Source organism: Cajanus cajan, chromosome 11 (genome assembly GCF_000230855.2).
Source record: "Cajanus cajan strain Asha chromosome 11, NIPB_CcT2T_4, whole genome shotgun sequence".
NCBI classification, from domain to species: Eukaryota; Viridiplantae; Streptophyta; class Magnoliopsida; order Fabales; family Fabaceae; genus Cajanus; species Cajanus cajan.
The window spans coordinates 7,526,933-7,551,979 of NC_138527.1; the positions used below are offsets into that span (position 1 = coordinate 7,526,933).

The 25,047-nt window shown below is 33.6% G+C and overlaps 1 protein-coding gene across 4 annotated transcripts; it reads left to right on the plus strand.

Annotated features, from left to right (window-relative positions):
• The first annotated feature begins 14,958 nt into the window (after window positions 1-14,958).
• LOC109802290 (uncharacterized) lies at window positions 14,959-24,453 on the plus strand. 4 transcript variants are annotated; one of them, XM_083066115.1, is made up of 4 exons: window positions 14,965-15,119; window positions 15,438-15,695; window positions 22,615-22,689; window positions 22,906-24,453. In XM_083066115.1, the coding sequence occupies exon 4, from the start codon at window positions 23,016-23,018 to the stop codon at window positions 24,273-24,275; it is 1,260 nt and encodes a 419-aa protein (XP_082922241.1). In that variant the 5' UTR covers window positions 14,965-15,119; window positions 15,438-15,695; window positions 22,615-22,689; window positions 22,906-23,015; the 3' UTR covers window positions 24,276-24,453. The 4 variants fall into 4 exon arrangements, with proteins under 4 accessions (XP_082922239.1, XP_082922241.1, XP_082922242.1 ...); XM_083066116.1 differs by lacking the exon at window positions 22,615-22,689; XM_083066114.1 differs by lacking the exon at window positions 15,438-15,695 and having other exon boundaries at window positions 14,969-15,119.
• The last annotated feature ends 594 nt before the right edge of the window (window positions 24,454-25,047 follow it).

Sequence of the window (25,047 nt, forward strand, 5' to 3'; positions counted from 1 at the left end):
ACTGGCTTCTCATTACAATTACCGAATGTGAAGGTGGGAAGTTGTACCAACAAATTGCACATTGGTAAAATAAAATTATATGTGACTGATTTGTTCACATGTAAAATAAAATTAATCATTCACATTTAATATATCTAAATTTTTGTTTGTGGTTCTTCTCTGTACCCCTTCATGAGCCTTCCGGCATGAATTGTAAAATGTTTTTTTTTTTTAATTATAATAATCTTTTCCTGTGCATTTGTCACAGTCACAGCTTATGAAATGATATAATGAGTTATCTTTGCATCAAAATGAGTAGTCAAAGATAATAATTTCATCTTTATCCTTTGTTTTATGGCTAATTTATTATTGTGAAGTTATTTTATGTAAATGAGATTGTTTTGAAATTATTTATATTTTTTTGAATTGTTAACTATAAAGTTGTTAGCAACTTTAATATTATGTGTTATTTTTTTTAATGATCACTTGAATTCAGTCATGTAAAAGTCACTATAATTGGTAGCGACTTTAATAGTTTACTAGCTGGTTCAACTTGTCAAACGGCTCAATTTAAAAAATTATTTTCGTAGAAAATGAAAAAATATTTTTAAATGTATTTATTTTAAGAGTTGATCATTTAAAATATTTTTTGTAATTTGCAAAAAAATAAAACTTTGTAAAAATAATCCATAATAACTCACTGATAACCAAAAATAAAATATTAGTATTTTTTTTTAAAAATAACATAAAACTTCAACGTTAAAAAAAAAAAAAGATGAGTCCCTATGGTCCATAACATCTCACTGTCAGAAAAAAAAGTTTTTTTAAAATAAAATGAACGTGAAAAAATAAAAATATATTAGTTTTTTTTTATTAAAAAATTTATATTTATATTCGTTATATATATATATTATAAAATTAATTTCATACAAGAAATATATATTTTATTTTTAACAAATTATAATATCCTTAAAAATTTATAAATAAATAAATTTATTTTAAAACATTAATATTTTAAAATTTTAAATAAATTAAACAACAATGCAATAAAAATAATAGCTCATTAATAACCAAAAATAAAATACTAGTTTTTTTTTCAAAAAAAATTAACATAAAACAAAATCAATGATAAAAAAAAAAAAAGTGGGTCACTACATAACAACTTTAAGTTTAGGAAAGGTTTATTCATGGGTTAAGGAGATGGAGTGAAAGGGTATAGAATCTGGTCACCTTCTGAAAATAAGATTATTCTTAGTAGCTAGGGATGTTGTTTTTTTATGAATCCCACATGTTTCACCCGAGATTGGAGTTTTTTGTTTTAGGAAAGATAGAGAATGCACTCAAACAGGTAGAGGTTGAAACCACTTCAAGTATAACTCAAAATAAGGAGTTGAAGGATGAAACATTCGAAAATTCTCAAGAAGAACAAGACAAAGATAATAATGTTGATCAGCAAGTGGTAACTTTACGGACTCAATCTGAAATCGAGCCTAGTTAAAGACCTCGAAGACAATACAAACCCCCTTTGAGATATGGTTTTGAAGATATGGTTGCCTATGCACTACATGTAGCAGAAGAAGTGGACTCACCCGAGCCTACCACCTACAAGAAAGCACTAAATCATGAAGAATCAAACAAGTGGATCCTTGCCATGGGTGAGGTAATGGAATCACTTCAGAAGAATCAAACCTGGGAGCTTATCAAGCCACCTAAGGGAAGACATGTTGTAGGATGCAAATGGATATTCAAAAGGAAATATGGAATTCCTAGTATTGAAACAGTAAGGTACAAAGCATGTTTAGTAGCTAAAGGGTTCAGTCAAAAGGAAGGTGTGGACTACAATGAAATTTTCTCACCAGTTGTGAGACATACCTCCATAAGGGTCTTGTTGGCTCTTGTAGCTTGTTAGGACCTAGAACTTGAGCAATTAGATGTGAAGACAACTTTCTTACATGGAAAACTAGAAGAAGATATATTAATGAAACAACCAGAGGGTTTTGTGATTCAAGGAAAAAAGGATTATGTCTGTCAACTACAAAGGTCTCTATATGGGTTAAAGCAATCACCAAGACAATGGTACAAAAGGTTTGACAACTTTATGATCAACAAAAGGTTCAAAAGGAGTCCTTATGACTGTTGCGTTTATCACAACAAGGCGGAGGATGGTTCTATGATATATCTTTTACTCTATGTAGATGATATGCTTATAGTTGCCCGAGACACAAATGCTATACAAAATCTAAAGACTCTCCTAAATGGAGAATTTGATATGAAAGACTTAGGAGCTACAAAGAAGATCCTAGGGATGGAAATGTATCGAGATAAGGTTTTCTTGTCACAAAGGGAATACATACAAAAAATCTTGTTTTGTTTTGGAATGAGCAATGCAAAACCCTTAAGCACTCCATTGTCAACCAAAGAGAGATTACCAACTACTTTTCATACTCAATCTCAATCTAACTTGGAATATATGTCACGGGTACCTTATGCAAGTGTTGTAGGAAGTCTAATGTATGCCATGCTATGCATAAGACCTGACCTTGCTTATGTAGTTAGTGTTGTGAGCATGTATCTGAATCAACCACAAAAAGAGCATTGGAAAGTTGTCAAGAGAATATTTTGATACTTGAGAGGAACATTAGACATTGGACTCATTTATGGAACTTGTACAAACTGTTACCTGGCTGGATACTCAGATGCAGATTATGCTGCTGATTTAGATGGAAGGAAATCAATCACAGGTTATGCATTCACTCTTGGAAGCTGTTTGGTGAGTTGGATAGCCACATTACAACCTGTGACACCCTCTACCTCGCATACCATAACACATAAATAATAAAATTTGAATAACACAATCTTTCATAATTGAAATACCAAATGTGTTCAGATACAGAGCACCACATCCATGACTTAAACAAATAACATAATTAGCAGAAATTACAAACAAAATAAGGCTAAGGTTTGCAAAATAATTTAATAGAAACAACATCTTAATCTAATTCTATCCACGCCCCGATGTCACATGTCTTATCAGAGCAAATCCCAACATTGAAGCCTAAGCTTCGTCACCAACATCCTCAACTTCATGCTGATGATCACTTGTATAAAAATCAAAGGAAAATAATACAAAAGAAAAAGGGAGTGAGAAACATCTCACTCTGGCTTACAGTGTAGGAATACACACCGGATAGCCAAACACAAACAAGACATGTATATGTACATAGCATAAATAGATTAACAGCAATATCACATTTCACTCATCAAAGGTATAAAAATCACTTTAACATATAACATTAAAATGCACATGTAATGGACACGGACTACATATTATCATGCATGTGGCGCCAGTAACACATATCACATGGCGTATTACCGCTAGCAATACACAAGAGTAGTCTAGGAGTATATGCCAGATCACACCCTCTATGCACTCTCACTAGAAGGACATATTATCAGGGTCTATTCGGGATAGCTAAGCCGCGCAAGATACATCCAACGCACACAATGGGCGAGACTGGGACTTCCAAACTGAGCTATCCCCAAGGACTAATCCTCAAGCTTTAACATAAGGGGGCCTTCCCTAGCGGTGTATTCCATATCGTACCCTTAAAAACATTTATGCAAATGATGCATGTCAATCAAGACTCTATGCATTCTCATATCACATTATCACGTCTCATTATCATATAACATTATCATGTCTCATTATCATATCACATCATATCTCATGTCTCATATTCACTTTTTACATTATCTCATCATATTCACATAGTCTCCACATAGCACTTTAATTCATATCAAAACTTGTCTATTTGTGAAATTAAACACATATTCGTACATCTCATCTAACAAGGAACACAACAGAACAATCAGAAAGCAAAACAGAAAACATTCATATTTTTCCTGTTTCTCATAGGGTTCTTTCAGGAACCCACAAAACACTCTAATTCATACAATAAACATTTAACACAATACAATTTACTCTTATAATTTCTTCTTCAAACAATCTCCTCTTACAATCACCAATGCATTCCCTTAGGGTTTCCCATAGAAACCCAAAGGAACACCAAAGTCTGCAAATATGATCCAAACACAAACACTACTTATACATACATACTAATTACATCAATTAGAACATTCAAGGAGAAATAGAGATGAAACAGATACAATTGGGAAAAACCCCTCATACATGAGCACACAACAAACATAGGATTGGGGGTCAATCCCACTACCCAACATATATTCCCACACCTAGAGCAAGATTTCTCACTCCCCCCTTACTTGGATAAGCAGAAGAAGAAGCTAGAGCGAAATCTGGTTGATCTCCTTCTCTTGGTTCTCCTTGATCTTCAAAGAGTGTGTCTAGAAGCAGTGCCAGAGTCTACTATTTATAGATGTCAAGAGTGGCCAGAATGGCCCATTTCGGATCTGGAACGGCTCGTTCTGAACTCATTCATCATGTGTAAAATTCACATCTAGAACGACCCGTTCTTAAACCAAAATGGCCCGTTCTGGGGTTGCGTTTTAACACATAATGACCATGTTTGGAATGACCCGTTCTTAAACCAAAACGGCCCGTTCCCAACTAGGGCTATATGCCTTTTTAGTAGTTTGGAACGGTCCGTTCCAGTTTGGGAACGACCCATTCTAGGCTACCAAAAATAGGTCTTTTTAGTAGTTTGGAACGACCCATTCCAGTTTGGGAACGACCCGTTCTAGGCTACTAAATCACCCTTATTAGACTTTGAGCCTTCGTATAATCTGTGAAAATCAGGGTGTTACACAACCTTTTGTTGCTCTATCTACAACATAAGCAGAGTATATGGCCTTGACAAAAGCTGCAAAGGAGGGGATATGAGTGAAAGGACTAGTAACTAATTTAGGCATCATTCAAGAGTATGCCTTGATTTTCTGTGATAGCTTAAGTGTTATATGTCTAACAAAGGATCATGTTCATTATGAAAGGACCAAACACAAAGATGTGCGGTACCATTTCATTCAAACTGAGAAAAGGATTAAGGTTCAAAAGATTGATTCTATACATGATCTTGCTTATATGTTTACAAAACTTGTCCCTAAAAGCAAGTTCATGCACTACCTTGACTTGCTTAATGTTGACTGTTGGAAATAGCCCATTATGGAAGGTGGCAACAGATTTTAATTCTAGGATCATGTAGATGTCTGTTAAAAGAAGGTTTAAATGCAAGGTGGAGATTTGTTGAAGCTACCTTTGAACCATTCCTAATTCTTTCAGGATGCTAACTATTATAATTAACGGATATCATATTTGGTTTGGGCTCCATATATACGAGGACCTATCATACTATAAAAGAGAGTTGGTACTATATGATAATAAAATTCTGATCTATTGCCCCCGTGGACGTAGCCCAATTTCCAAGAAGGGTGAACCACATTAATCTCTCTGTGTAATTCTTCTCTTTCATCCTCTCTGACTTCTTATTTCAATTGTGTTTGACATTCTATTCTTGCTCATTCAATAAATTTTTATTTAAATCATAATTTAAAAATTATCTATACTATATACAAAGGGATACTCGTTTTAGTTTTCACAATTGTTTTTTGATATTTATACACTTTAATTATATATTAATTTGTCCCACCATCATATTTTTAGAGTAAAAAAGTGTATATGAAAAATTAAATAAAATCCACTTTATCAATACTAACTACCATCTTATTTTGTAATCACTTTTGTCTAATCTACATTATTTTACTTTACTTTTTTTTTTCCTTCTAATTATACATTATTTCACTTAATCTACATATGTTGTAAGTTAAATTATTTCTATTGTTTTTATTGCATATTATTTTTAAAAAAAATATATAGAGGCATGAAGTGCTTCGATCCCACTGATATACATAATATCAAGTGAGAAAATTTGGATTTAAATTATAAGTGATAAAATATTTAAGACATTATGTACAATAATATTTTTTTAAAATAAAAATTTTCTTTAGGCAAAATCTAATAATTAACAAAAAAAATCTAGAATAAAATTAGAATAAAAAAATGCAAGAGGAAAATAGCCAATATGAGTATGAGTTTAAATAAAATAAAATAAAGAGTAAGAGTAAGAGTAATTCTCAACAAAAGAAAATAAAATAAATAAGATACATACAAATAGTAACCAATATTGAGATTTGATATGAAGTATTAATAACAACAAAATAAAAGAAAATAAAATGCATGCAAATTGCAATAAATTGAAATGAGGTGCTAACAAAAAAAGCCTCCTTTAAAAAAGAGAATGTATATTGGTAAAAATTTATTATTAAAAAAATAGAAAAACATCTATATTTATTATTTATAATATTTATTTAAGTTGTCTATTTATTATTTATTTATTTATTATTTATGACGGATTTTATTTGTGGATATAAGTTTTTTACCATCCATATGAGAGGAAGAGAATTGAATAGGAGAATGAGAAGGCAAAGAATAATTTATTCTCGTAGTTTAAATGGTGGATTGCTACACTTTTGTGTTTCAACGATATTGATTCAAAGATATTATAATGGGTAAGTTTTATGCTTTTCTTTTTTAAACATTTCAATATTCATGTAATGTTGTCTAAAGTTCAAAATGGGACTTATATTGGCTTCTTCCAACCAAGCTTTCATCGAAGTATATCTTACAAGGCCTTTTATCTGTAATGTAAATTTTATTTTATGCTGATTAGTTTACTATAGAAATTTACATCATATGAAAGTAATTCTGTTTAGAATGAGGTTCCGTCTATTGTAACAGCTGAAAATCGCTGGGCCAGAGGCTTAATTGATTGCCTGGAACGGGCCGTTTCAAAAGTGAAACGGGCCGTTCTAGAAGGAGAAAAATGCCCAAAATTAGAGAAGTAGAACGGGCCGTTCTGTTGGGATTGAGAACGGGCCGTTCTAGTTTTGGAACGGGCCGTTCCAGTTGAGAATTTTGCGTAGTTTCGAGGGGTCCAAAACGGCCGTTCCACTTTTGGAACGGGCCGTTCCGGTAGGTGAGCTTGAAATCCTATAAATAGCGCCCCTCACTTGTCATTTTCACACATCTTTCATTCTCTCTTCCTATTATCTTCTGTTCTCTCTTCTTTTCCTCTTCTTCTCTCTGAAGACCAAGGGGCACTTAGAGGAGAAGACCAAGAGATCCCTGTTTTAGTTCAATTGCTGTTTATCCAGGTACGAGGGAAAAGGAGATTATTTGTATGCAAAGTTACATGAGGGAATTGGGTAGAAGAGGATTATGAATAATTTTATAATTATTTTTGTTTGAAGAATTATTGGTCTTATGTGATTTTGTATGTATTTAGGACTATGAATATATGATTAATTTGTAAAAATGATGTTATGGGAGAGAGAACGAAATTATAGAAAAGTGCCTGTAGGTTAGGTTTTGGAAAAATTGGATTATTTCTGTTTAAGGAATTGATGATCCCATTAGATTCTGTATGTGTTGAGGATTAGAAATATATATTTAATTTGTAAGAATGATGATCTGAGAGGGAGAACGAAACTGTAGAAAAGTGTCTGTGAGCTAGGTTTTGGAACAATTGGGAGTTTTACCGTTATGTTGAATTTATATTAAATTGGTAATTCCGTTGATTATTATATTAATTTATGAATGTTATTGTTATATTACTTGTTAAAAATTGATGATCTGGATGTGAATTGCTTGAGGGGTGTGTAAACCCTTATTTTGTTAGACTTATCTATTGTGTATATGGAATTGTGTATGTGATATGAAATTGAACTATGAAATGAGATGTTGTATGGATGTGATTATGATTGTGATTGTGGTGCCTCACATCAATGACCAGGGATGGCACGACCCTTGGGTAAGTGATGCTACAGGGAGGGCGTAACCCTGGCATGGTGTGGGATGAGTAAGACGGTTAACACGTATCACTTATGTCAAATATGGCAGCCCTGACATAGGGTTAATTGCAAGAGATTTTGTGGATTGTGATGTGATTGTGGTTCCTCACATCAATGACTAGGGATGGCACGACCCCTGGGTAAGTGATGCTACAGGGAGGGCGTGACCCTGACATGGTGTGGGATGAGTGAGGAAATTAATCCGTATCACTTATGTCAGTTGTGGCGTGACCTTGACATAATGTTAATTGTAAGATTTATGTGGATTGTGATGAATTGATTGTGATGAATTGATTGTGATGTGATTGTGATGTGACTGTGATGTGATTGTGGTTCCTCGCACTAATGACCAGGGATGATATGAACCTTGGGTAAGTGATGCTACAAGGACGAGCGTACCCCTGGCATGGTGTGAGATGTGAGGTAATTAATACTTATGTCGGAGGTGGTACGACCTTGGGCAAGAGATGCTATAGGCGTGACCTTGGCATAGGGTTGATTGCAAGATTTGTGATGATTGTGGTGATTGCGAATTGTGACGTGATGATGATGCACGATTGATAAAATTATGATACATTGAAATGTTTATGAAGATTTCGTTGAGTATCGAGTTATAATGAGATGATATGTTGTGTGTTTGTATGTACTTTACATATAGATATTTTCTTTTCTCACCGTACAATTTTGTGGATATTTTAGGTGAGGAAGATCCGGCTGCGAGTGGCATCTAGAATGCCAATAGTTAAATTAGGGGTATGCTCTGATATTGTGACATCGGGGCAGAGGACTTTTAGAACAGAATTTTTATATGGATTTGAAATTGTAAATATCATTTTGAAAATAATTTGTAAACTCTTGTGTTTCATTTTCTAAATCTTTATTATTGTGGTTATTGAAGAACAATTTTTGAAGTTTCTCATGTGAACCCTTTTACTTTTTTTTAAACATTTATTTGTAAAGTTACAGTATATGTGTTGGGGTAGTAAAGGTGTCACATCTATAGGCTCATAAACGAAGTTTAGCACAACCAATTAGGAATGATCAAGTATTCTGTATTACAGTAAAGAAGATATGTAACATACGTTACCAATTAATAATGTTTTAGGATTGATAAATAACTCCAACATGAATGTAACTTATTAGCTTTTTTTAAAAAAAAAATTAATTGTTGCATAAATTCATAATATTTTTAAAATTAATTGTTGCATAATTATCATAAGGGGTTGTTGGGTCATAAATTCATCATTATGAATGTGAGTGATGGAGTAGGCAAGTGAAGTGGAAGGATTTGCTTCCTTTTCCTCCTCCAAGCACATGGACCTTCTTCCTTGATGAAGAGTTCTGGACTTGAATGCAGAATGAAGATTAAGGATGAGAGAATGCCTAAGCTAAGATGGAAACATTCAAGCAAGGAACTCAAAAGAGTCCTCATGGTCAAGCTTAGAAACTAGGATTCCTAAGGCTAAAACTATGGACTCTAGGTGACTTTGAGGGAGAGAAATGGCTGAAATATTTTCAGAAATTCTCATAAATGTTCAAAGTGAGCACATGAATGAAGGAAATCAACTTATATAGGCACGAATTTGAAGCTAGTTGGCGCCAAGTTCAAAGCTTCACAAATTGGCACCTAAATTTGAATTCAAATTCAAATTTTCAACCCACATGTGCTTGGTCGTGAATCTTGGTGCTTCCATGCATCTAAGTTTAATTTGGCAAACATTTAGGGTTGATTTGAGTGTGCACATGTTCAGCCACTCATGGTGAAAAACATGTGACTCAAATGCAACTTAAATGACTTTCAAATTAAATCTAATTTTGCCTAATTAGCCTATTTAAGTAATCCTTCCATATTCCTATTCTAATGGCCTAAATACAATGGCCAACCAAATACAATCAATAGGAAAAATTACAAGAATTAAAATGAGCCCCATATTGGGTGCCAAATATGAAACCTATATTATATACAATGTGTAACACCCCAATTTTTATTTCATTTTTATTTTATTTTATTAAGGGTATTTTGGTAATTTTTATAAATGTATAGGGGTGATTTAGTAGCTTGGAACGGGCTGTTCCGGAATTGGAACGGGTCGTTCCAAACTACCAAAATGTATGTGAGTTAGTAGCCCAGAACGGGCCGTTCTCAAGTTTGAACGGGTCGTTCCGGACTATTAAAACTGCCTATAATCCTAAATGGGAACGACCCGTTTCCAAAATTATGGCCGTTGTGAGTAATAAATGCACACCAGAACGGGCCGTTCTGGTTTGAGAACGGGCCGTTCTGGATGTGAGTTTTACCCATGATTTAAGGGTCTAGAACGGTCCGTTCCGGCGAAACCTGATGCCTATAAATTGAGCTCTCTACCACTCTCAAAAAGCACACCTCTCATTTTCTTATTTCTTTTCTTCTGCTCTCTCTTCTTTTCCTCTACTTTATGCTTCAGACCGAGGGGAACCCAACGAGGGAGATCAACCAGATCTTGTGTAGGTTCAGCTTCTACATATCCAGGTAAGGGGAAAAAAATGATTATTTATATGTAGAGTTACATGAGAGAATTGGGTAGAGAAAGAACCCTTAGGATTATGAGTAATTTTATAATTATTTCTGTTTGGAGAATTATTGGCCTTGTGTGATTCTGTATGTATTTAGGACTATTAATATATGATTAATTTGTAAAAATGATGCTCTAGGAGAGAGAACGAAATTATAGAAAAGTATCTGTAAGCTAGGTTTTGGAAAAATTGGTTTATTTCTTTTTGAGGAATTGATCCCATTAGATTCTATATGTGTTGAGGATTAGAAATATGTATTTAATTTGTAAGAATGGTGATCTGGGAGAGAGAACGAAATTGTAGAAAAGTGTCTGTGAGTTAGGCTTTGGAATAATTGGGGGTTTTACCATTTATGTTAAGATTATATTAAATTGATAATTTCATTGATTATTATAATAATTTATGAATGTTATTGTTATATTATTTGATAAGAATTGATGATCTAGATGTGAATTGCTCGAAGGGTGTGTAAACCCTTATTTTGTTGGACTTATCTGTTGTGTATGTAATATGGAATTGAGATATGAGATGAGATGTTGTGTGGATATGATGATGATTGTGATTGTGGTTCCTCACACTAATGACCAGGGATGAGACGAACCTTGAGTAGTGATGCTTCAAAGACGAGCCTGCCCCTAGCATGGTGTGGGATGAGTGAGGCAATTAACATGCATCACTTATGTCAAATATGGCAGCCCTAACATGTAATGTGATTGTAGTTCCTCACACTAATGACCAAGGATGAGACGAACCTTGGGTAAGTGATGCTACAAGGATGAGCGTGCCCTTGGCATGGTGTGGGATGAGTGAGGCAATTAACCCGTATCACTTATGTCAGTTGTGGCGTGACCTTGACATAGTGTTAATTGTAAGATTTATGTGGATTGTGATGGATTGATGTAATTGTGAATTGAGATGTGAAAATGATGAATGATTGATAAATTATGATATATATAAATGCTTGTAAATATTTTATTAAGTAATGAGTTATGATGAGATTACATTGTGGTGTGTTTGTATGTGCTTTGCATATAGATATTTTCTTTTCTCACCGTATAAATTGTGGATGTTTTAGGTGAGGAGGATCCGGCTACGAGTGGCATCTAGAATGCTAACAGTTAAATTGTGGGTATGCTCTGATATTGTGACATCGGGGCAGATGATTTTTTTAGGACATAGATTTTTTTATATGGATTTGGAATTATAAATATTATTTTTTGAAAACAATTTGTAAACTCTTGCGTTTCATTGTTATTATTATGGTTATTGAAGAATAATTTTGAAGATTTTCATGTGAACCCTTTTACCGAAATTGAAAAAATTTATTTGTAAGTTTTCATTATTACAATATATGTATTGGAGTAGTAAGGGTGTCACACAATGGAGATCTCAAAAGTGAGGCGGTTAAGAAGGAACCGATTTTAAAAATGAGACAGTGACATTTTTGTAATTAAAATCACCACTTTTAAAATCGGTTAAAAGTTAATCGATTTAAAAGATATTTTAAAATCTTAAAAGGTTAGGCAATGACATTTTTGTAATTAAAATCACTACTTTTAAGATTGATTATTTTAGAACCGATTTTATATATAGTATACAAAATCGATTTTTAAATACCCAATTTAAAAAGTATGTCATATTACTATTTTTAAGATCGTTCATATGAAAACCGATTTTGTATAGTATGTCATTTCGTCTCCACTATCTCGTGCTTTCATACATCTAGGGTTGCCATTGGCTCATTTTCTCTCCATTCGTGTTTCCTACGTTCATCTTCGCAAAGGGTCGTTCATCTTCGCAAAGGTATGGCATTTTGACCTAAACACAATACGAGTCGTCGAGGTCGCCGCCACCATTGTCGCCTCCCATGACAGGGTCACCAATGCCCTTCGCAAGGAGAAACGTCGTTATTTGGTGCACTTGACGGCGTTGCCGACGATAAGGATTGACCTAAACTTTACTTACTTTACTTTGTTTCATGTTTTCCCAAGGAGAAACGTCCTACTACGGTCCTGCTGTTGATCAGGATGGCAATGTGGTGAGGATTTCTGGAAAGAGGAGGCAAGAAGAAATGATTAAGAATCAGCCAAGATAGGGTGGCATTGGAATTGCTTTTGGACTCTCTTATCAGGTATTCTCTTTTTGAGTCAATTTGTGCTTTTACATGTTGGATTTGAAGTGTAGGTATTCAATTTTGTTGTTAATTATTATATGCCCTTTTAATGTAGTTGTTGTGCTTGTGTGGCTTTTGGCTGTGTTGGAAATTGTTGAATAAAAATGGTGTTCAAATGATTTGTGAGCTGATTCTGCTTGTGCAACAATGTATCAAATGATTTACATCTATTTTAGAATATTTAAATTTTTACAATTAAAAATAAATTTAATTATGTTAACCCAATTAATCTAACTCAACCCGTTCGTGATCGAGTTGGGTTGGGTTGGGTTTTAAAAAAAATGCACAAACCAGACCAAACTCAACCCGTTAAATTTTGATTGGGTTGGATAAGGGGTTCATCCAAACCTAACCCAACTCGACTCGCTTAGACCCCTTGACTGCACATAATAATTCTCAATCTTTTTAGGCAAATGGTATATCACATCATTTTAATTTTATATTCCCAATGAAATATTAGTTAAGAGGTTCTCCATCATTAAATCTCATGATCAACCATTTTTAGAATAACAAACACTAATTCAATAATTATTATTGGTTGATCTCAAATTAATTTCACTACAATAAAATATAATGACATAACATTAGTGGATTTTATCTCATATGTATCCAAGACTCAATTAATCATCATTATATTCTCTAATACAATTGAAAATCCACAATTTTAAATACCATTAATTTATAGCATCTTTATAACATCTCATGTTATGTAAAATATTATAATATGGATAACATCATATTACTCATAATTCTCCACTAACTCATGTTATAAATGATTATAACTTTCAAGAATTATACTCAAAAAACTCATATCACTAATATCATTATATCATAAAGGTATCAAGATATATAATTAATATATCCAAAATTAGAGAAAAAATGTTCATCCTCACATAAAAATCATTCACATTAAGATCAACATAATTATTTATCTATATTGTTCTAGGTTAGTTTCATCTCATAAAAATTATAATTTTTCTCACTATGAATAGATTTTCAAAAATAATATTAATTGTATACACTATTTTTCTCTAAATGATGCCCCACAATTATTTTCTTCACCTTTTCACCACAAACTTTCACACAATAAATGAATATTTAATTCTCCTCAAACACTTTTAATACAAAAAATTAAATATATAAAGTCTTTCAATATAATGTGCTAATCATGATTGTGAATCATGTAACATGCACCACACATTTAATAAGTAGTTACAACCCAAAGTAATTTAATTATCAATTAACATATCATAGTTGAACATAATAATCCAATATAACAATATATTACAGACCATGATATCTAAACATAAAATATTTAACACATATTGATCAATAAAATTTGGACAAATTCTTACCAAATTGGTTGGCAAATTAATTATGCTTACCGTTATTGGTATGAATTTCTTCTTCCTACAAAATTCATTGCTTTACAGGAGACTCAACAATGGTAGAATCACATAGAACTAACCAATTGACACCTTGTTCTCCTCCACATGTGATCGTCGCAGTAGTGCATAAGTTGCGTTCTCTTTGTTGTCATAGTCTCGTGCTCATCTCTCACATTCATCAAGAATTTTTGTAGACAACTTTAAGTCTTTTAGATTGTTGTCCATGAATGTTGAGAACACAAACTAATTTAAACTCTTGAGGTGTGTAATGCACTATTCTAAAGGACTTATCCATAGACACTCACGCAAGTCTTCTAGGGTACGACATGATCTTTTCAATATTAGACATGCATTTTGAATTCTATCTATAACTACTCATTATTAAATAAATAAAAACTATAACAAATTTGTTTTAATCCTTATATTCAATTTTTTAAAGAAATCAATATTGTCTTACACAATCTACTTACTAGTGTTTCTTTTACATTAAATTTCGTTGATATTATATAACTTTTTCAATTTGTTATTTTTAGATGTATTATTAGTGGTTTCAGAGATTAAAACAATATTTTAAAAATTACAAAGATAAAAAAATAGTTTTAAATTTGAGTTATCCAAATTTACTTAAATTTAAAAGATTAAAAATATATTTAAATTTATTTTAATTTAAATATATTTATATTTAAATTCTAATAGTATAAACAAGTAGTTAGTCCAATTAGCATTGGAGCCAATCTCTTTGATAAGATCTAAAAAAAAAAAAAATATTGGAAAAGGAAATTTTATTAATGCTTTATTTGGTTAAGAGAAAATGAGTAAGAATTAGGTTAAAAAGAGTGAAAATACGAGCAAAAATAAGTAAAATTATTTTATCAAAGAAAAATAAGAGGGGAAAAAATTAAAAAATAATAAGTCCTATTTATTTATTTCTGTTCATCTTTCTTATCTATAGCTTACCTATTATAACAATGAGAAGCCGGCTGTATGAATATCAAGTTAAAAACAAAATTATAAAAGTATAAAAAAATAAATGGAGAGTCCTTGAAGTGAATGAATATGAACATTGAGTAACAAGTAATCCCAATATTCTTCTCTTCGCTCTCCGCATCTCAACACCGAACCCTGCGCTTCTCCTTCGATCTCGAGTATGTTTCTGTCACACCTTATTTATCTCCTCTGCTCCCTTAGGATTTTATTTCCAAATTTTGCATCATATTTAACAATCCACATACGCAGAATTCGATCCAAATTGTTTACCATTTTCCCTTCCAACCTTGTTTTCATTGAGTTATGTATTTGATAGAGTGATTTATGCTTTTTATTGAATGCGCAATCTCGAATAAATGTTTGTCATGTATTTTATTGAGTTTCAAATTCAGGCCTAATTACCTAATTCATTGATTCTAACATGCTCAATTAGTACATAGATTGAGGCAAGAAATTAAATGAGTTCTATTTCTCAGTGAGCAAAGCCCTAGCCAGTTAGGTTTGGCTCATGTCTAGCCAGGCCTGCCATAAGCATAACTGTCGCCAAGCATGGTTGCGATTTTGCCACAATCCTTGATGTTGTACCAAATTGCAGACAAATGTGACCGCTTTGTGGACCTTTTTAAAAACCTTGATTGTTGCTTAAGATGGTAGTTTTACATGATTAGCAGAGTTGTTGCTGTGGGCTACATTTAAATCACCCAAGTGTCTGTGGATTTCTTATATGGATGCTGGTATGTTTTCTTTACTTGCCAAGAAATAAAAGATAAAAAAAAAGTTAGGGCCTGCCCAGTAGTCTATTGTCCATTGCCTTTATATTGTTGTGTTGGCCTGTTGGGTTTGGTTATCAAGTACTGCCACTTGGTAATTCTGGCATAAGTTTTGGTGTTGTCGAGATTTGATTTTAGACCAGTGTCTTGAGTCTATGTTCTGAAGAGGAAAGCTATGGAGTTGGTTGGATGTTTATTACTTGTATGGTTGTGATAGCATGCCATAGCTGTGCTATAACGAGGTGATATGGGTGCCCTGTATCACTATGGGATTCAAATAGCGCAGCAGTTTCCAATATGGACCATTGTAGCCAAAATAGCGGCACTGCCACATGTTATAAGCTTCAAAAACTTTTATTTTATTTTATTTTATTTTTTATCTTTTTCTTTTTCTGTTTCCATTCTTTGTTCTTTGTTCTTTGTCTAGACTTCTCAATTAACATTTTTCTAATTTTTATCTAATTTGTTATTTTTTCCTTTTTGATTTGGTCACTGTGTTCTTATTGCTCCTAGATTGATGATGATTGTGTGTGCAAACTGTGACTTGTTATTTACCATAAATCATAATTTTTTTTTTGTTGAGTAGATATATGAATAGCATGAATTATTTATTTTCTATTATAATATTTAAAATAGCGGTTATCCCACTTTTCACTATTCTTCCATAGTGTTTTCAAAGTAGGTCACTATTTGAGACTCATAACTATGGTTTGTGTTTCTTTTCATGATCTAATGTTTGCATAATAAGGAGAAAATTAAAGGAGGAAAAGTATTTTTGAGATTTATGAAAACCTAACCTAGGCAGTGCAGTGTTAAGTTGGTACGTTCCATGGCATTTATAGTTTTTTGTTTGGTCATCAAATACTGCCCCTCGGTAATTCCGGTGTAGGTTTTGGTGCTGTCCAGATTTTATTTTATACCACTCCCATGAATAGATGTTTTGAAGTGGAATGCTAAAGATATTTAATACCATATGTTTGTGTTTCTTTTCATGATCAAATTTCTGCATAAGAAAGGATAAAATTAAAAGTGGAAAAATATTTCTAAAGACTTATGAAAACCTAACCTAGGTGGTGTTAAGTTAGTATGGCCGTATAGGTGTATGCATAGCAGGAGCTTCCTCGATCACTTCTGCAATTTTTTATCCTATCTAGTTGACAAAACTTACGTATTGCCTGTTAGAGTTGTGTTATATCTGCATTGCTTCACATCAATGCTCTGTGTGTTCTTTTTAAATTTTTTGTCATTCAATTATGACGCCATGATCATGGGTATGCTTATGTTTGAACATGATTTAGTGTCCTATATGGGTTTTTAAACATTAACATGTTTGTCTTTGCTTAGAGAACATAATTTTCTTTTCTAGTATATAAGAGTGAGGCTTTCTAATCTATGTGCTTGCATCAATGAAATAAACACTATTCAATTATTTATCCATTGGGTGTTGTAGCTTAACATTCTAGTTGAAATTCTTTGTTAAAGATAATTTGGTTTTCGTCATTAATTCATGGTCTGTCATGTGATGAGCCAGCACGAATCTGTTTCCTTTGCTGCCTACTCATCTAGTGTGATTGGATAGATTATTCTCTCCATCCACGTAGTTAATAATTTTACATTAAATTTTTTCCCAACAAACCTTAATGTTGCCTCATGAGTAGTCCCTACATTCTACTCACATTGGCAGTAGCCTCACTACTGGGTTACCCTTTGTTCAAAATAACACCTGCCTCATACCTATCTGCCATTCTGTGATGACTTTTGTGGCTTTCCATCTGTGGCTGAGATATGGCATTGAAATTTGAAAACAATATCTATTACTTTGACGAATTGAAATTCTAATAAGGTGGCAACTTTTGATTTGACACAATAACCTGACATGTCTGAAGCATGGAATCAAAGCAAATTGTGTGTTAAAAGGTCCTTATTTGTAGAAGTATAAATAAAATATTATTATACCCCATTCAACACATTATTTTTTCATGCAACCTTTATCTTTCTCGGAATTTTTTTTCTCTCTCCACGTAATAATGATGGAAAATCTAGACTCTAGACTAAACCTGGCAACCACCATCATCTGGACTCTATGAATGCATCTCTCCATTTTTCTCTTCACTTTGTGTTTTGAGTTGTCTAGGCTCATAATGACACATTGATATGATGTTTGGTATAGTATGAACTTCATTGGAAAAAATTCAAGTCCCACGTTGACTAGAGATAAAGTTAAAACAAAGTATATAACTAGGGCTAACCCTCACCTTTCAAAATGGTTTGTAAGGTTGAATTAGGCCCATAATTCACTTTCTTAAGATGTTATCAAAGTTATTTTAGATCTATTAAAAAGATTTACCCGCCATTTATACACATACCAAGCCTAATAGTACTGGGCATGAGAGAGTGTATTGAGAAAAATTCAAATTCTGCCTATCTTAGATCATTTCAAAAAATTCATCCACCATCTATTCATGCATTAAGTCCAATAGTGTTGTTGGGCATGAAATGTATTGAAAAAAATCCAAGTCGTACATCAATTAGAGATAAAGTCAAAACAAAGTATATAAGTGGAGATAATCTTCATCTTACATGCCGGTTTTGTAAGTTTGAACTAGGGTCCATAATTCACTTTCTTAAGAAGCTTTATAAATTTTTGGGCTCTTGTCCTTCAATTACTTTTGGGGTACGTGCATTCCAAATTGCCTTGTAATTTTTTTTCAGTTATATTGGAAGGTGCAAGCACCTATGTATGGGGGGCATAGGTGGTCTCGTGCATATTAAACCTCTAACCTCAACGGTTGTGCTACAAGTTTATTGGTCCCTTGTGTCAACATTTGTCACAACCTAGCGTGTTGGAACATAGATCAGAGCTAAGAAGCAAGACTCCCTAGTTCCAAATCATTTTTTTCTTTGATTCACCTTAAGCTTAGGTCTGCATCTTCGTTGTCTAACATTTAGGATATTGTTTGGTGATCAGATTTTTGTGGATATCTGCAAGACCCTTGGAAAAGGAGCTAGATTGGGCTAGACCCATTACCATAATACCCATCTTCTGTTATAAACCTTTTGAACAACAGTATAAATATGTTTACGTGGTTCTCTCCAGTTCTAAGGTGTCAATTAAAATGGAAGACTGAAAACCAATGACCCATGATAAATATTACTATTTACTTTAGTCTATAAATTTTCTTCTTTATGGTTTGATTTAGGTTGCAATTTAATAATTGGGAATGCTATTTTCTGAACTAATAAACTTGTTATTGGAACTGCTTTCATGTTCAATTATGTGTAGTTATAAGGAATTATTTAGGTTTCCTACTGGCTCTGAATTTTATTTTTCAATAATCATCTGATTGTGTTGTAGTTTTGGATGTCTCTTAATTCTATGGGACTATGGAAGTGAAGCAAGCTGTGTTGTATTTGCTAATATTTAGCTTGAGTGCCACAAGCTATTTGTTTTTGCGGTTGTACCCTTGTCTTAACCTGACAAGAACACAGCCTATAAATATAAATTGCCCCTCTGAAATATGGTTAAACCCTGGGAGTATAGATTCTGAGAAATCTCAAATTTAGAAGGAATAATATTCTCTCTTATTGATTTATGAGGTTATTAAACCTCTATATATATACATGAATCTGCAGCCTATTTTAGGAAATATGGACAGTTAATTCTAAGGAGACAAATCCCTATGATTACGGGATTAATCCTGCATAAATAAATCTAATAATGGCAGCATAAGACTGTTACAGAAATACAGCATAGCAAATATAAAACTTCCTAAAATACACAACGCCAATCATGATTTTGACACTCCCCCTCAAGCTGGTGAATAGGTGTTTTCCATTCCCAGCTTGGATATAATTCTTTCAAAGTGAGTGCAGTTCAGCCCCTTGGTGAGTATGTCTGCAAGTTGATTCTGAGTGGATACATATGGTGTGCAAATCATGCCACTGTCAAGTTTTTCCTTGATAAAGTGTCTGTCAACCTCGATATGTTTAGTTCTATCATGTTGCACCAGGTTGTGGGCTATGCTAATTGCAGATTTATTGTCACAATATAACCTCATAGGTTCATCCCACTTTATCTTCAAATCTTCCAATATAATCTTCAGCCATAGAAGTTCACATATTCCGTGGGCCATTGCTCGAAATTCTGCTTAAGCACTTGATCTAGCCACTACACTCTGTTTTTTACTCTTCCAAGTCACTAAGTTTCCACCAAGGAAGGTGCAGTATCCAGTAGTTGATCTCCTATCTACCACTGACCCTGCACAGTCCGCATCCGTATGTGCTTCAAAACTTACACTCTTATTTCGTTTGAACAAAATCCCTCTTCCGGGGGTCCCTTTCAAGTACTGGACAATTCTAAGAGCAGCTTGTAAATGTGCTTCCTTTGGTTGATGCATAAACTGGCTGACTAGACTCACAGCAAAAGCAATGTCTGGTCTAGTGTGAGATAAGTAAATAAGCCTGCCCACAAGTCTTTAATACATTTCCTTGTCCATGGCAATATCCTCCTCCATACTTCCCAACTTTATATTTGGGTCAACTGGAGTACTTGCTGGTCTGCAGCCTGTCTTCCCTATTTCTTTAAGCAAGTCAGTAATATACTTTTGTTGAGATATGAAGATTCCTTTCTTGGAGTGAGCCACTTCAATTCCTAAAAAATATTTAAGCCTCCCTAGTGTCTTGATCTCGAATTCCGTGGCAAGGCATTCACTTAACAATTGTTGTTCCCTTTTGTCATCCCCACTTACTATAATATCATCTACATACACTAATAGAATTGTTACTCCCCCTGAAACTGAATGTTTGATAAATAATGTGTGATCCCCTTGGCTTTGTTTGTAGCCCAGACTTGTCATAACTTTGGTGAATCTTCCAAACCATGCTCTTGGGGATTGTTTCAGTCCATATAGAGCCTTTCTTAATTTGAAAACAGTTCCAGCAGCAACCTGTCCATTGTACCCAGGGGGCAACTCCATGTATATTTCTTCTTCAAGGTCTCCATGCAAAAATGCATTCTTCACATCAAACTGCTGCAGATCCCAATCATAACTTGCTGCTAATGACAATATTACTCTGACCGTGTTCATCTTAGCAACCGGGGCAAATGTCTCCAAGTAATCAACTCCATAGGTTTGAGTGAAGCCTTTGGCCACTAACCTTGCCTTGTAACGTTCGATGGTCCCATTAGCCCTATACTTTACTGCATATACCCACTTACATCCTACTGGTTTTTTTTCCAGGAGGTAGAGTGACAAGTTCCCAGGTCCTATTTTTGTTTAACGCCTCCATTTCCACATCCATGGCATGTTTCCATTTGCTGTCAGATAATGCTTCAGATATAGAGGAAGGTGTGTGTGTGGAGTTGAGATTAGTGAGAAAAGTTTTATGGGTAGGTGAGAATTTTTCAAAGGATAAGAAATTTGATAGTGGGTAAAGTGGTTGTTGGGTACATGTTCTAGTTCCCTTTCTAAGGGCAATGGGTAGATCAAGAGTTTGGTCCACCTGTGCTTCTAGATTTTCAGAAACAAACTCATTAGAATCATTGGAGTTTATAGGGTTCGAAGGTGTTACCTCATGCAATGATGGTGGGTTGGATTCTTGGACATTGTCAGACCTAATTCTTTTAATACTGACCCCAAATTGATTTTTAATCATTGAGATAAACTGAACAAACACGGAGCTAACTTCAGATTTTTGTTTCAATAAAAAAACCCAAGTCACCCGGGTACAATCATCAATGAAGGTTAAAAACCATTTAGCACCTGAGATATTAGGAACATGAGCAGGACCCCATACATCAGTGTGAACAAGAAAAAAAGGGAAAGAACTCATCTTATTGCTAATGGGAAAAGGTACACGCTTGTGTTTTGCAAACTCACACACCTCACAATGCAGACTCTCCACATTTAAATTTTTAAACAAAGAAGGGAAAAGCACTTTTATTAAAATTTAGAAGGAATAATATTCTCTCTTATTGATTTATGAGGTTATTAAACCTCTATATATATACATGAATCTGCAACCTATTTTAGGAAATATGGACAGTTAATTCTAAGGAGACAAATCCCTATGATTACGTGATTAATCCTGCATAAATAAATCTAATAATGGCAGCATAAGACTGTTACAGAAATACAACATAGCAAATATAAAACTTCCTAAAATACGCAACGCCAATCACGGTTTTGACAAGAAAGGTTAAATTAATAGGACATGGCATGACCTATGTTCAGATTGGAAGAATTGATTTTATGTCCTTCTCTGCTGTCTTACCTTCTAATCAATAAGACATTTAACATGTACTTTTTTATTTTTTCATTTGGTGTTTTTTATCCTGACATATTGTTTTAGTTTTTACCTTCATTTGGTGTTTGTGTGCACAGATATACATTTGATTTTGATAAATAAGAATTAAGAAATGCAGGACATCCTATGTATTGCTTGTTGAGAAGATTTTACCTTCACATAACTGTTATGAGATAAGCTCTCTTTCAGCTTTCTGTTGGATGAGAATTACATCTACCTACTGTTTATTTAATTTTTTAAAAAATAAAGATACAAAATGCCTATTTTCTATAGTATATTTAAAGTAAGTTACACAGAACTGTAAGGCAGGGAAACAATTTATTTACAAATAAATTTGAATTTCCTATTTTTTTCTATTCTAATTGACAATTGAGTTAAAAATGTTTCTTAAATTTCTATTTTTATTTTTTTTGTTCTATGAGTATTTATTATTTAATATCTATTTTAATTTAAGCCTATTTTATAGAAATAAGAAAGTTAGCAAAACAATTATCTACTATTAAGTTATTATAATGTTTTTCTTTTTATTTTTTTTTTAATTTTGGATCTAAAGTAATTATTTTTTTATTCATTTTAGTTAAGGCTAATTTCAGCTAATGGTCCAATGTGTGTCACATTAGCAACAACTCGAAAGTAATACGGGGAAGTCAAGGTAGCGTAAAATATCACTTGGCCTTGTGTGCGTATATACTTAATACTTCTAAATCCTTTTATTTTTTCAATAAATTTACACTGTTCCCTTCATAAAAATAAATTGCACTGTTCCTCCATGGTCTTCCCCAATTCACTTGTGCTAGTTTATATCTCCCAAAAATAAATTTATCATGCTGCTATCTAACCGTATTATAACGTTCCATTTATTTTTCAGGGCCACTGCAATGTGTTTGATAAAATGCCTGAAAAAGAATAGGTACCTTTTCTTCCAGTCACTGTGCTTTTGTTTTACTTGCTTGGAAGGTGACTCTTAGTTTCGGCATAATGGGTCTTAGACTTTTTGAGCTACTTTACGCTGGAAAACATTTTATTATAACCAACAAGTCTTCAACTTCTTTCCTGAACTCCACATTTTATCACTCTTCGAAAGACGCTCTCAACTTGCAATGGTATCAGGATGAGTTTCCCAAGGTGAAAGAGTTGACCCGTTTGCTAGCAAATGTGGATACAGTTAACGGGAGACTTGTTGATGTAAACAGCAATACAACCGTATTTGATGATGGCATTGAGCGTGAAATGTGTACCTTCAAGTCTCTTGTCCGCGTGTTTGTTGGGTCTCCATTTGTTCAGCACCGGATGAAACATGTTGTGGCCTCTTTCACCACAAGCACACAACATGAATCGTTTACCCCTTTTAGTAAAGCAATTGAAAGAGAGCCTATGGTGGTTGATTCACTGACCAAAGTGGGCAACTTTCTCAATGTCTCTGCTCAACAAAGGAAGATGGTTCGTTTAAGAGTGTGCCCACAGGTTACTCAGCATCGCATATGGACTGGTGCACTAAAAGAAGTTCTGAATGGTTTTGCAGTAGATTTGGATTGTTTGAGTTCTCGGGGCTTAAACAATGGTGCTTTATTGGGTGGCCAAATTGTTCAAAGCTGCTTGAAGTTTCTTACTAAAATTTCTGTCTGTTCGGACCCTGAGTCATCTTCTTGGATGAAGCTTTCTCCTTCTAAAACAGTTGATTCCTATGATCCCCGGAAATGGGAAGATGTTCTTGTAATGTTCAATGATCTGACTGAATGCTGTAGAAGTGAAAATATGTTGAAATTGCATGTGGCTAAGGCTGAGGTCATGAAGGAGGGGCTTTTGCACATTAGGGATGTTTTAGTTGACAACAGTATTGGATATAAGGAAGCTCAACATCAAGAAAGCCTAGTGAAGAAGAAGCTTTCCAAAATGTTGGGTCACTCGTCTCGTTGCTTATTCACTCTATTACTGTATTACCTCTATGGGAGGGTTGCAGATATCAAAGTAGACATGTGCGGTGGGGTCTATGCAAATGGAAGTGATGGCAAGTTTTGCTTGTTTATGGGAAGAATCTTGACTTCAGATAGTGAGAAGATGGTGGGGTGTGGTGTGAAGCAGTTGGACCGAGCGCTTGGGATTTTTAAGTTTGTGTGGGAAATGGCTGGAATGAAAGGACATTTAGATTTGCAGGGCCATATGTGGTGTGTTGGAGCAGACAATAAGATGCTTAGGTATAGAGGAAACACGTATTTCGTGCATGAAATTTTCCTTTGATTAGAGATTGTATCACTTTATCTTTTAATCTTACTCCTTGGTGCTAAAGTGTCACCACTTAGCAGTTGCCAATTGCAACACAAATTCACAATGTCTGTGATAGATAAACGAGATAATATGAAACTGAAAATTGCCTATGGTTTTCAAATTACTATTTATATAATCTTTCTGCTGCCTATGGTTTAGTTTGTATGGTTTTACAATTTCAAATTACCAACATCTTAAAATTGTTTTTTTTTTCTCCTTTTGGAGCTTGGACTTTTGCAACTATAAGTACACACACTTCCAGAAGTTCTAGCTGTGAAAGAAAAAAAACTCCAATTCAAAAACCTCAGGTTTGAAATTGTAAAATTATAAACAAATTGATTTGGCTTCAATAACTTGAAATTCCAAAATTGAAGTAAAAAAAATAAATAAATCATTGTTTGACAGTGCATGACTTCAATTCCTGAAAGGTAATTCTTTTTTTATCGGTATGCAACTTACTAATGTCACAAAGCTAATGATAACTTTCTGTTATTTGCATCAACTAACAACTAACAAGTAGTTAATTTGCCAATGAAGATGATTGTGCAAATCTAGGATGAGAGATACTAGAAAGTAGCAACACACTTACTACTTCTGTTACTTGAGATTCATTGGTGGGTCCCAATCTTTATTGAGTGAGTTTCACTTTCACATCAAATTCAATTAAAATAATTAATAATATGTTTGTACTTTGTAATTTGCTCAATCTGGGGTATTTCCTATTGGTCATTAGCCACTCTCAGAT

Bases quoted from the DNA above. Each gene is read 5' to 3' on its own strand.
- LOC109802290 (XM_083066113.1), top strand. From the start codon at position 23,016: ATGGGTCTTAGACTTTTTGAGCTACTTTACGCTGGAAAACATTTTATT.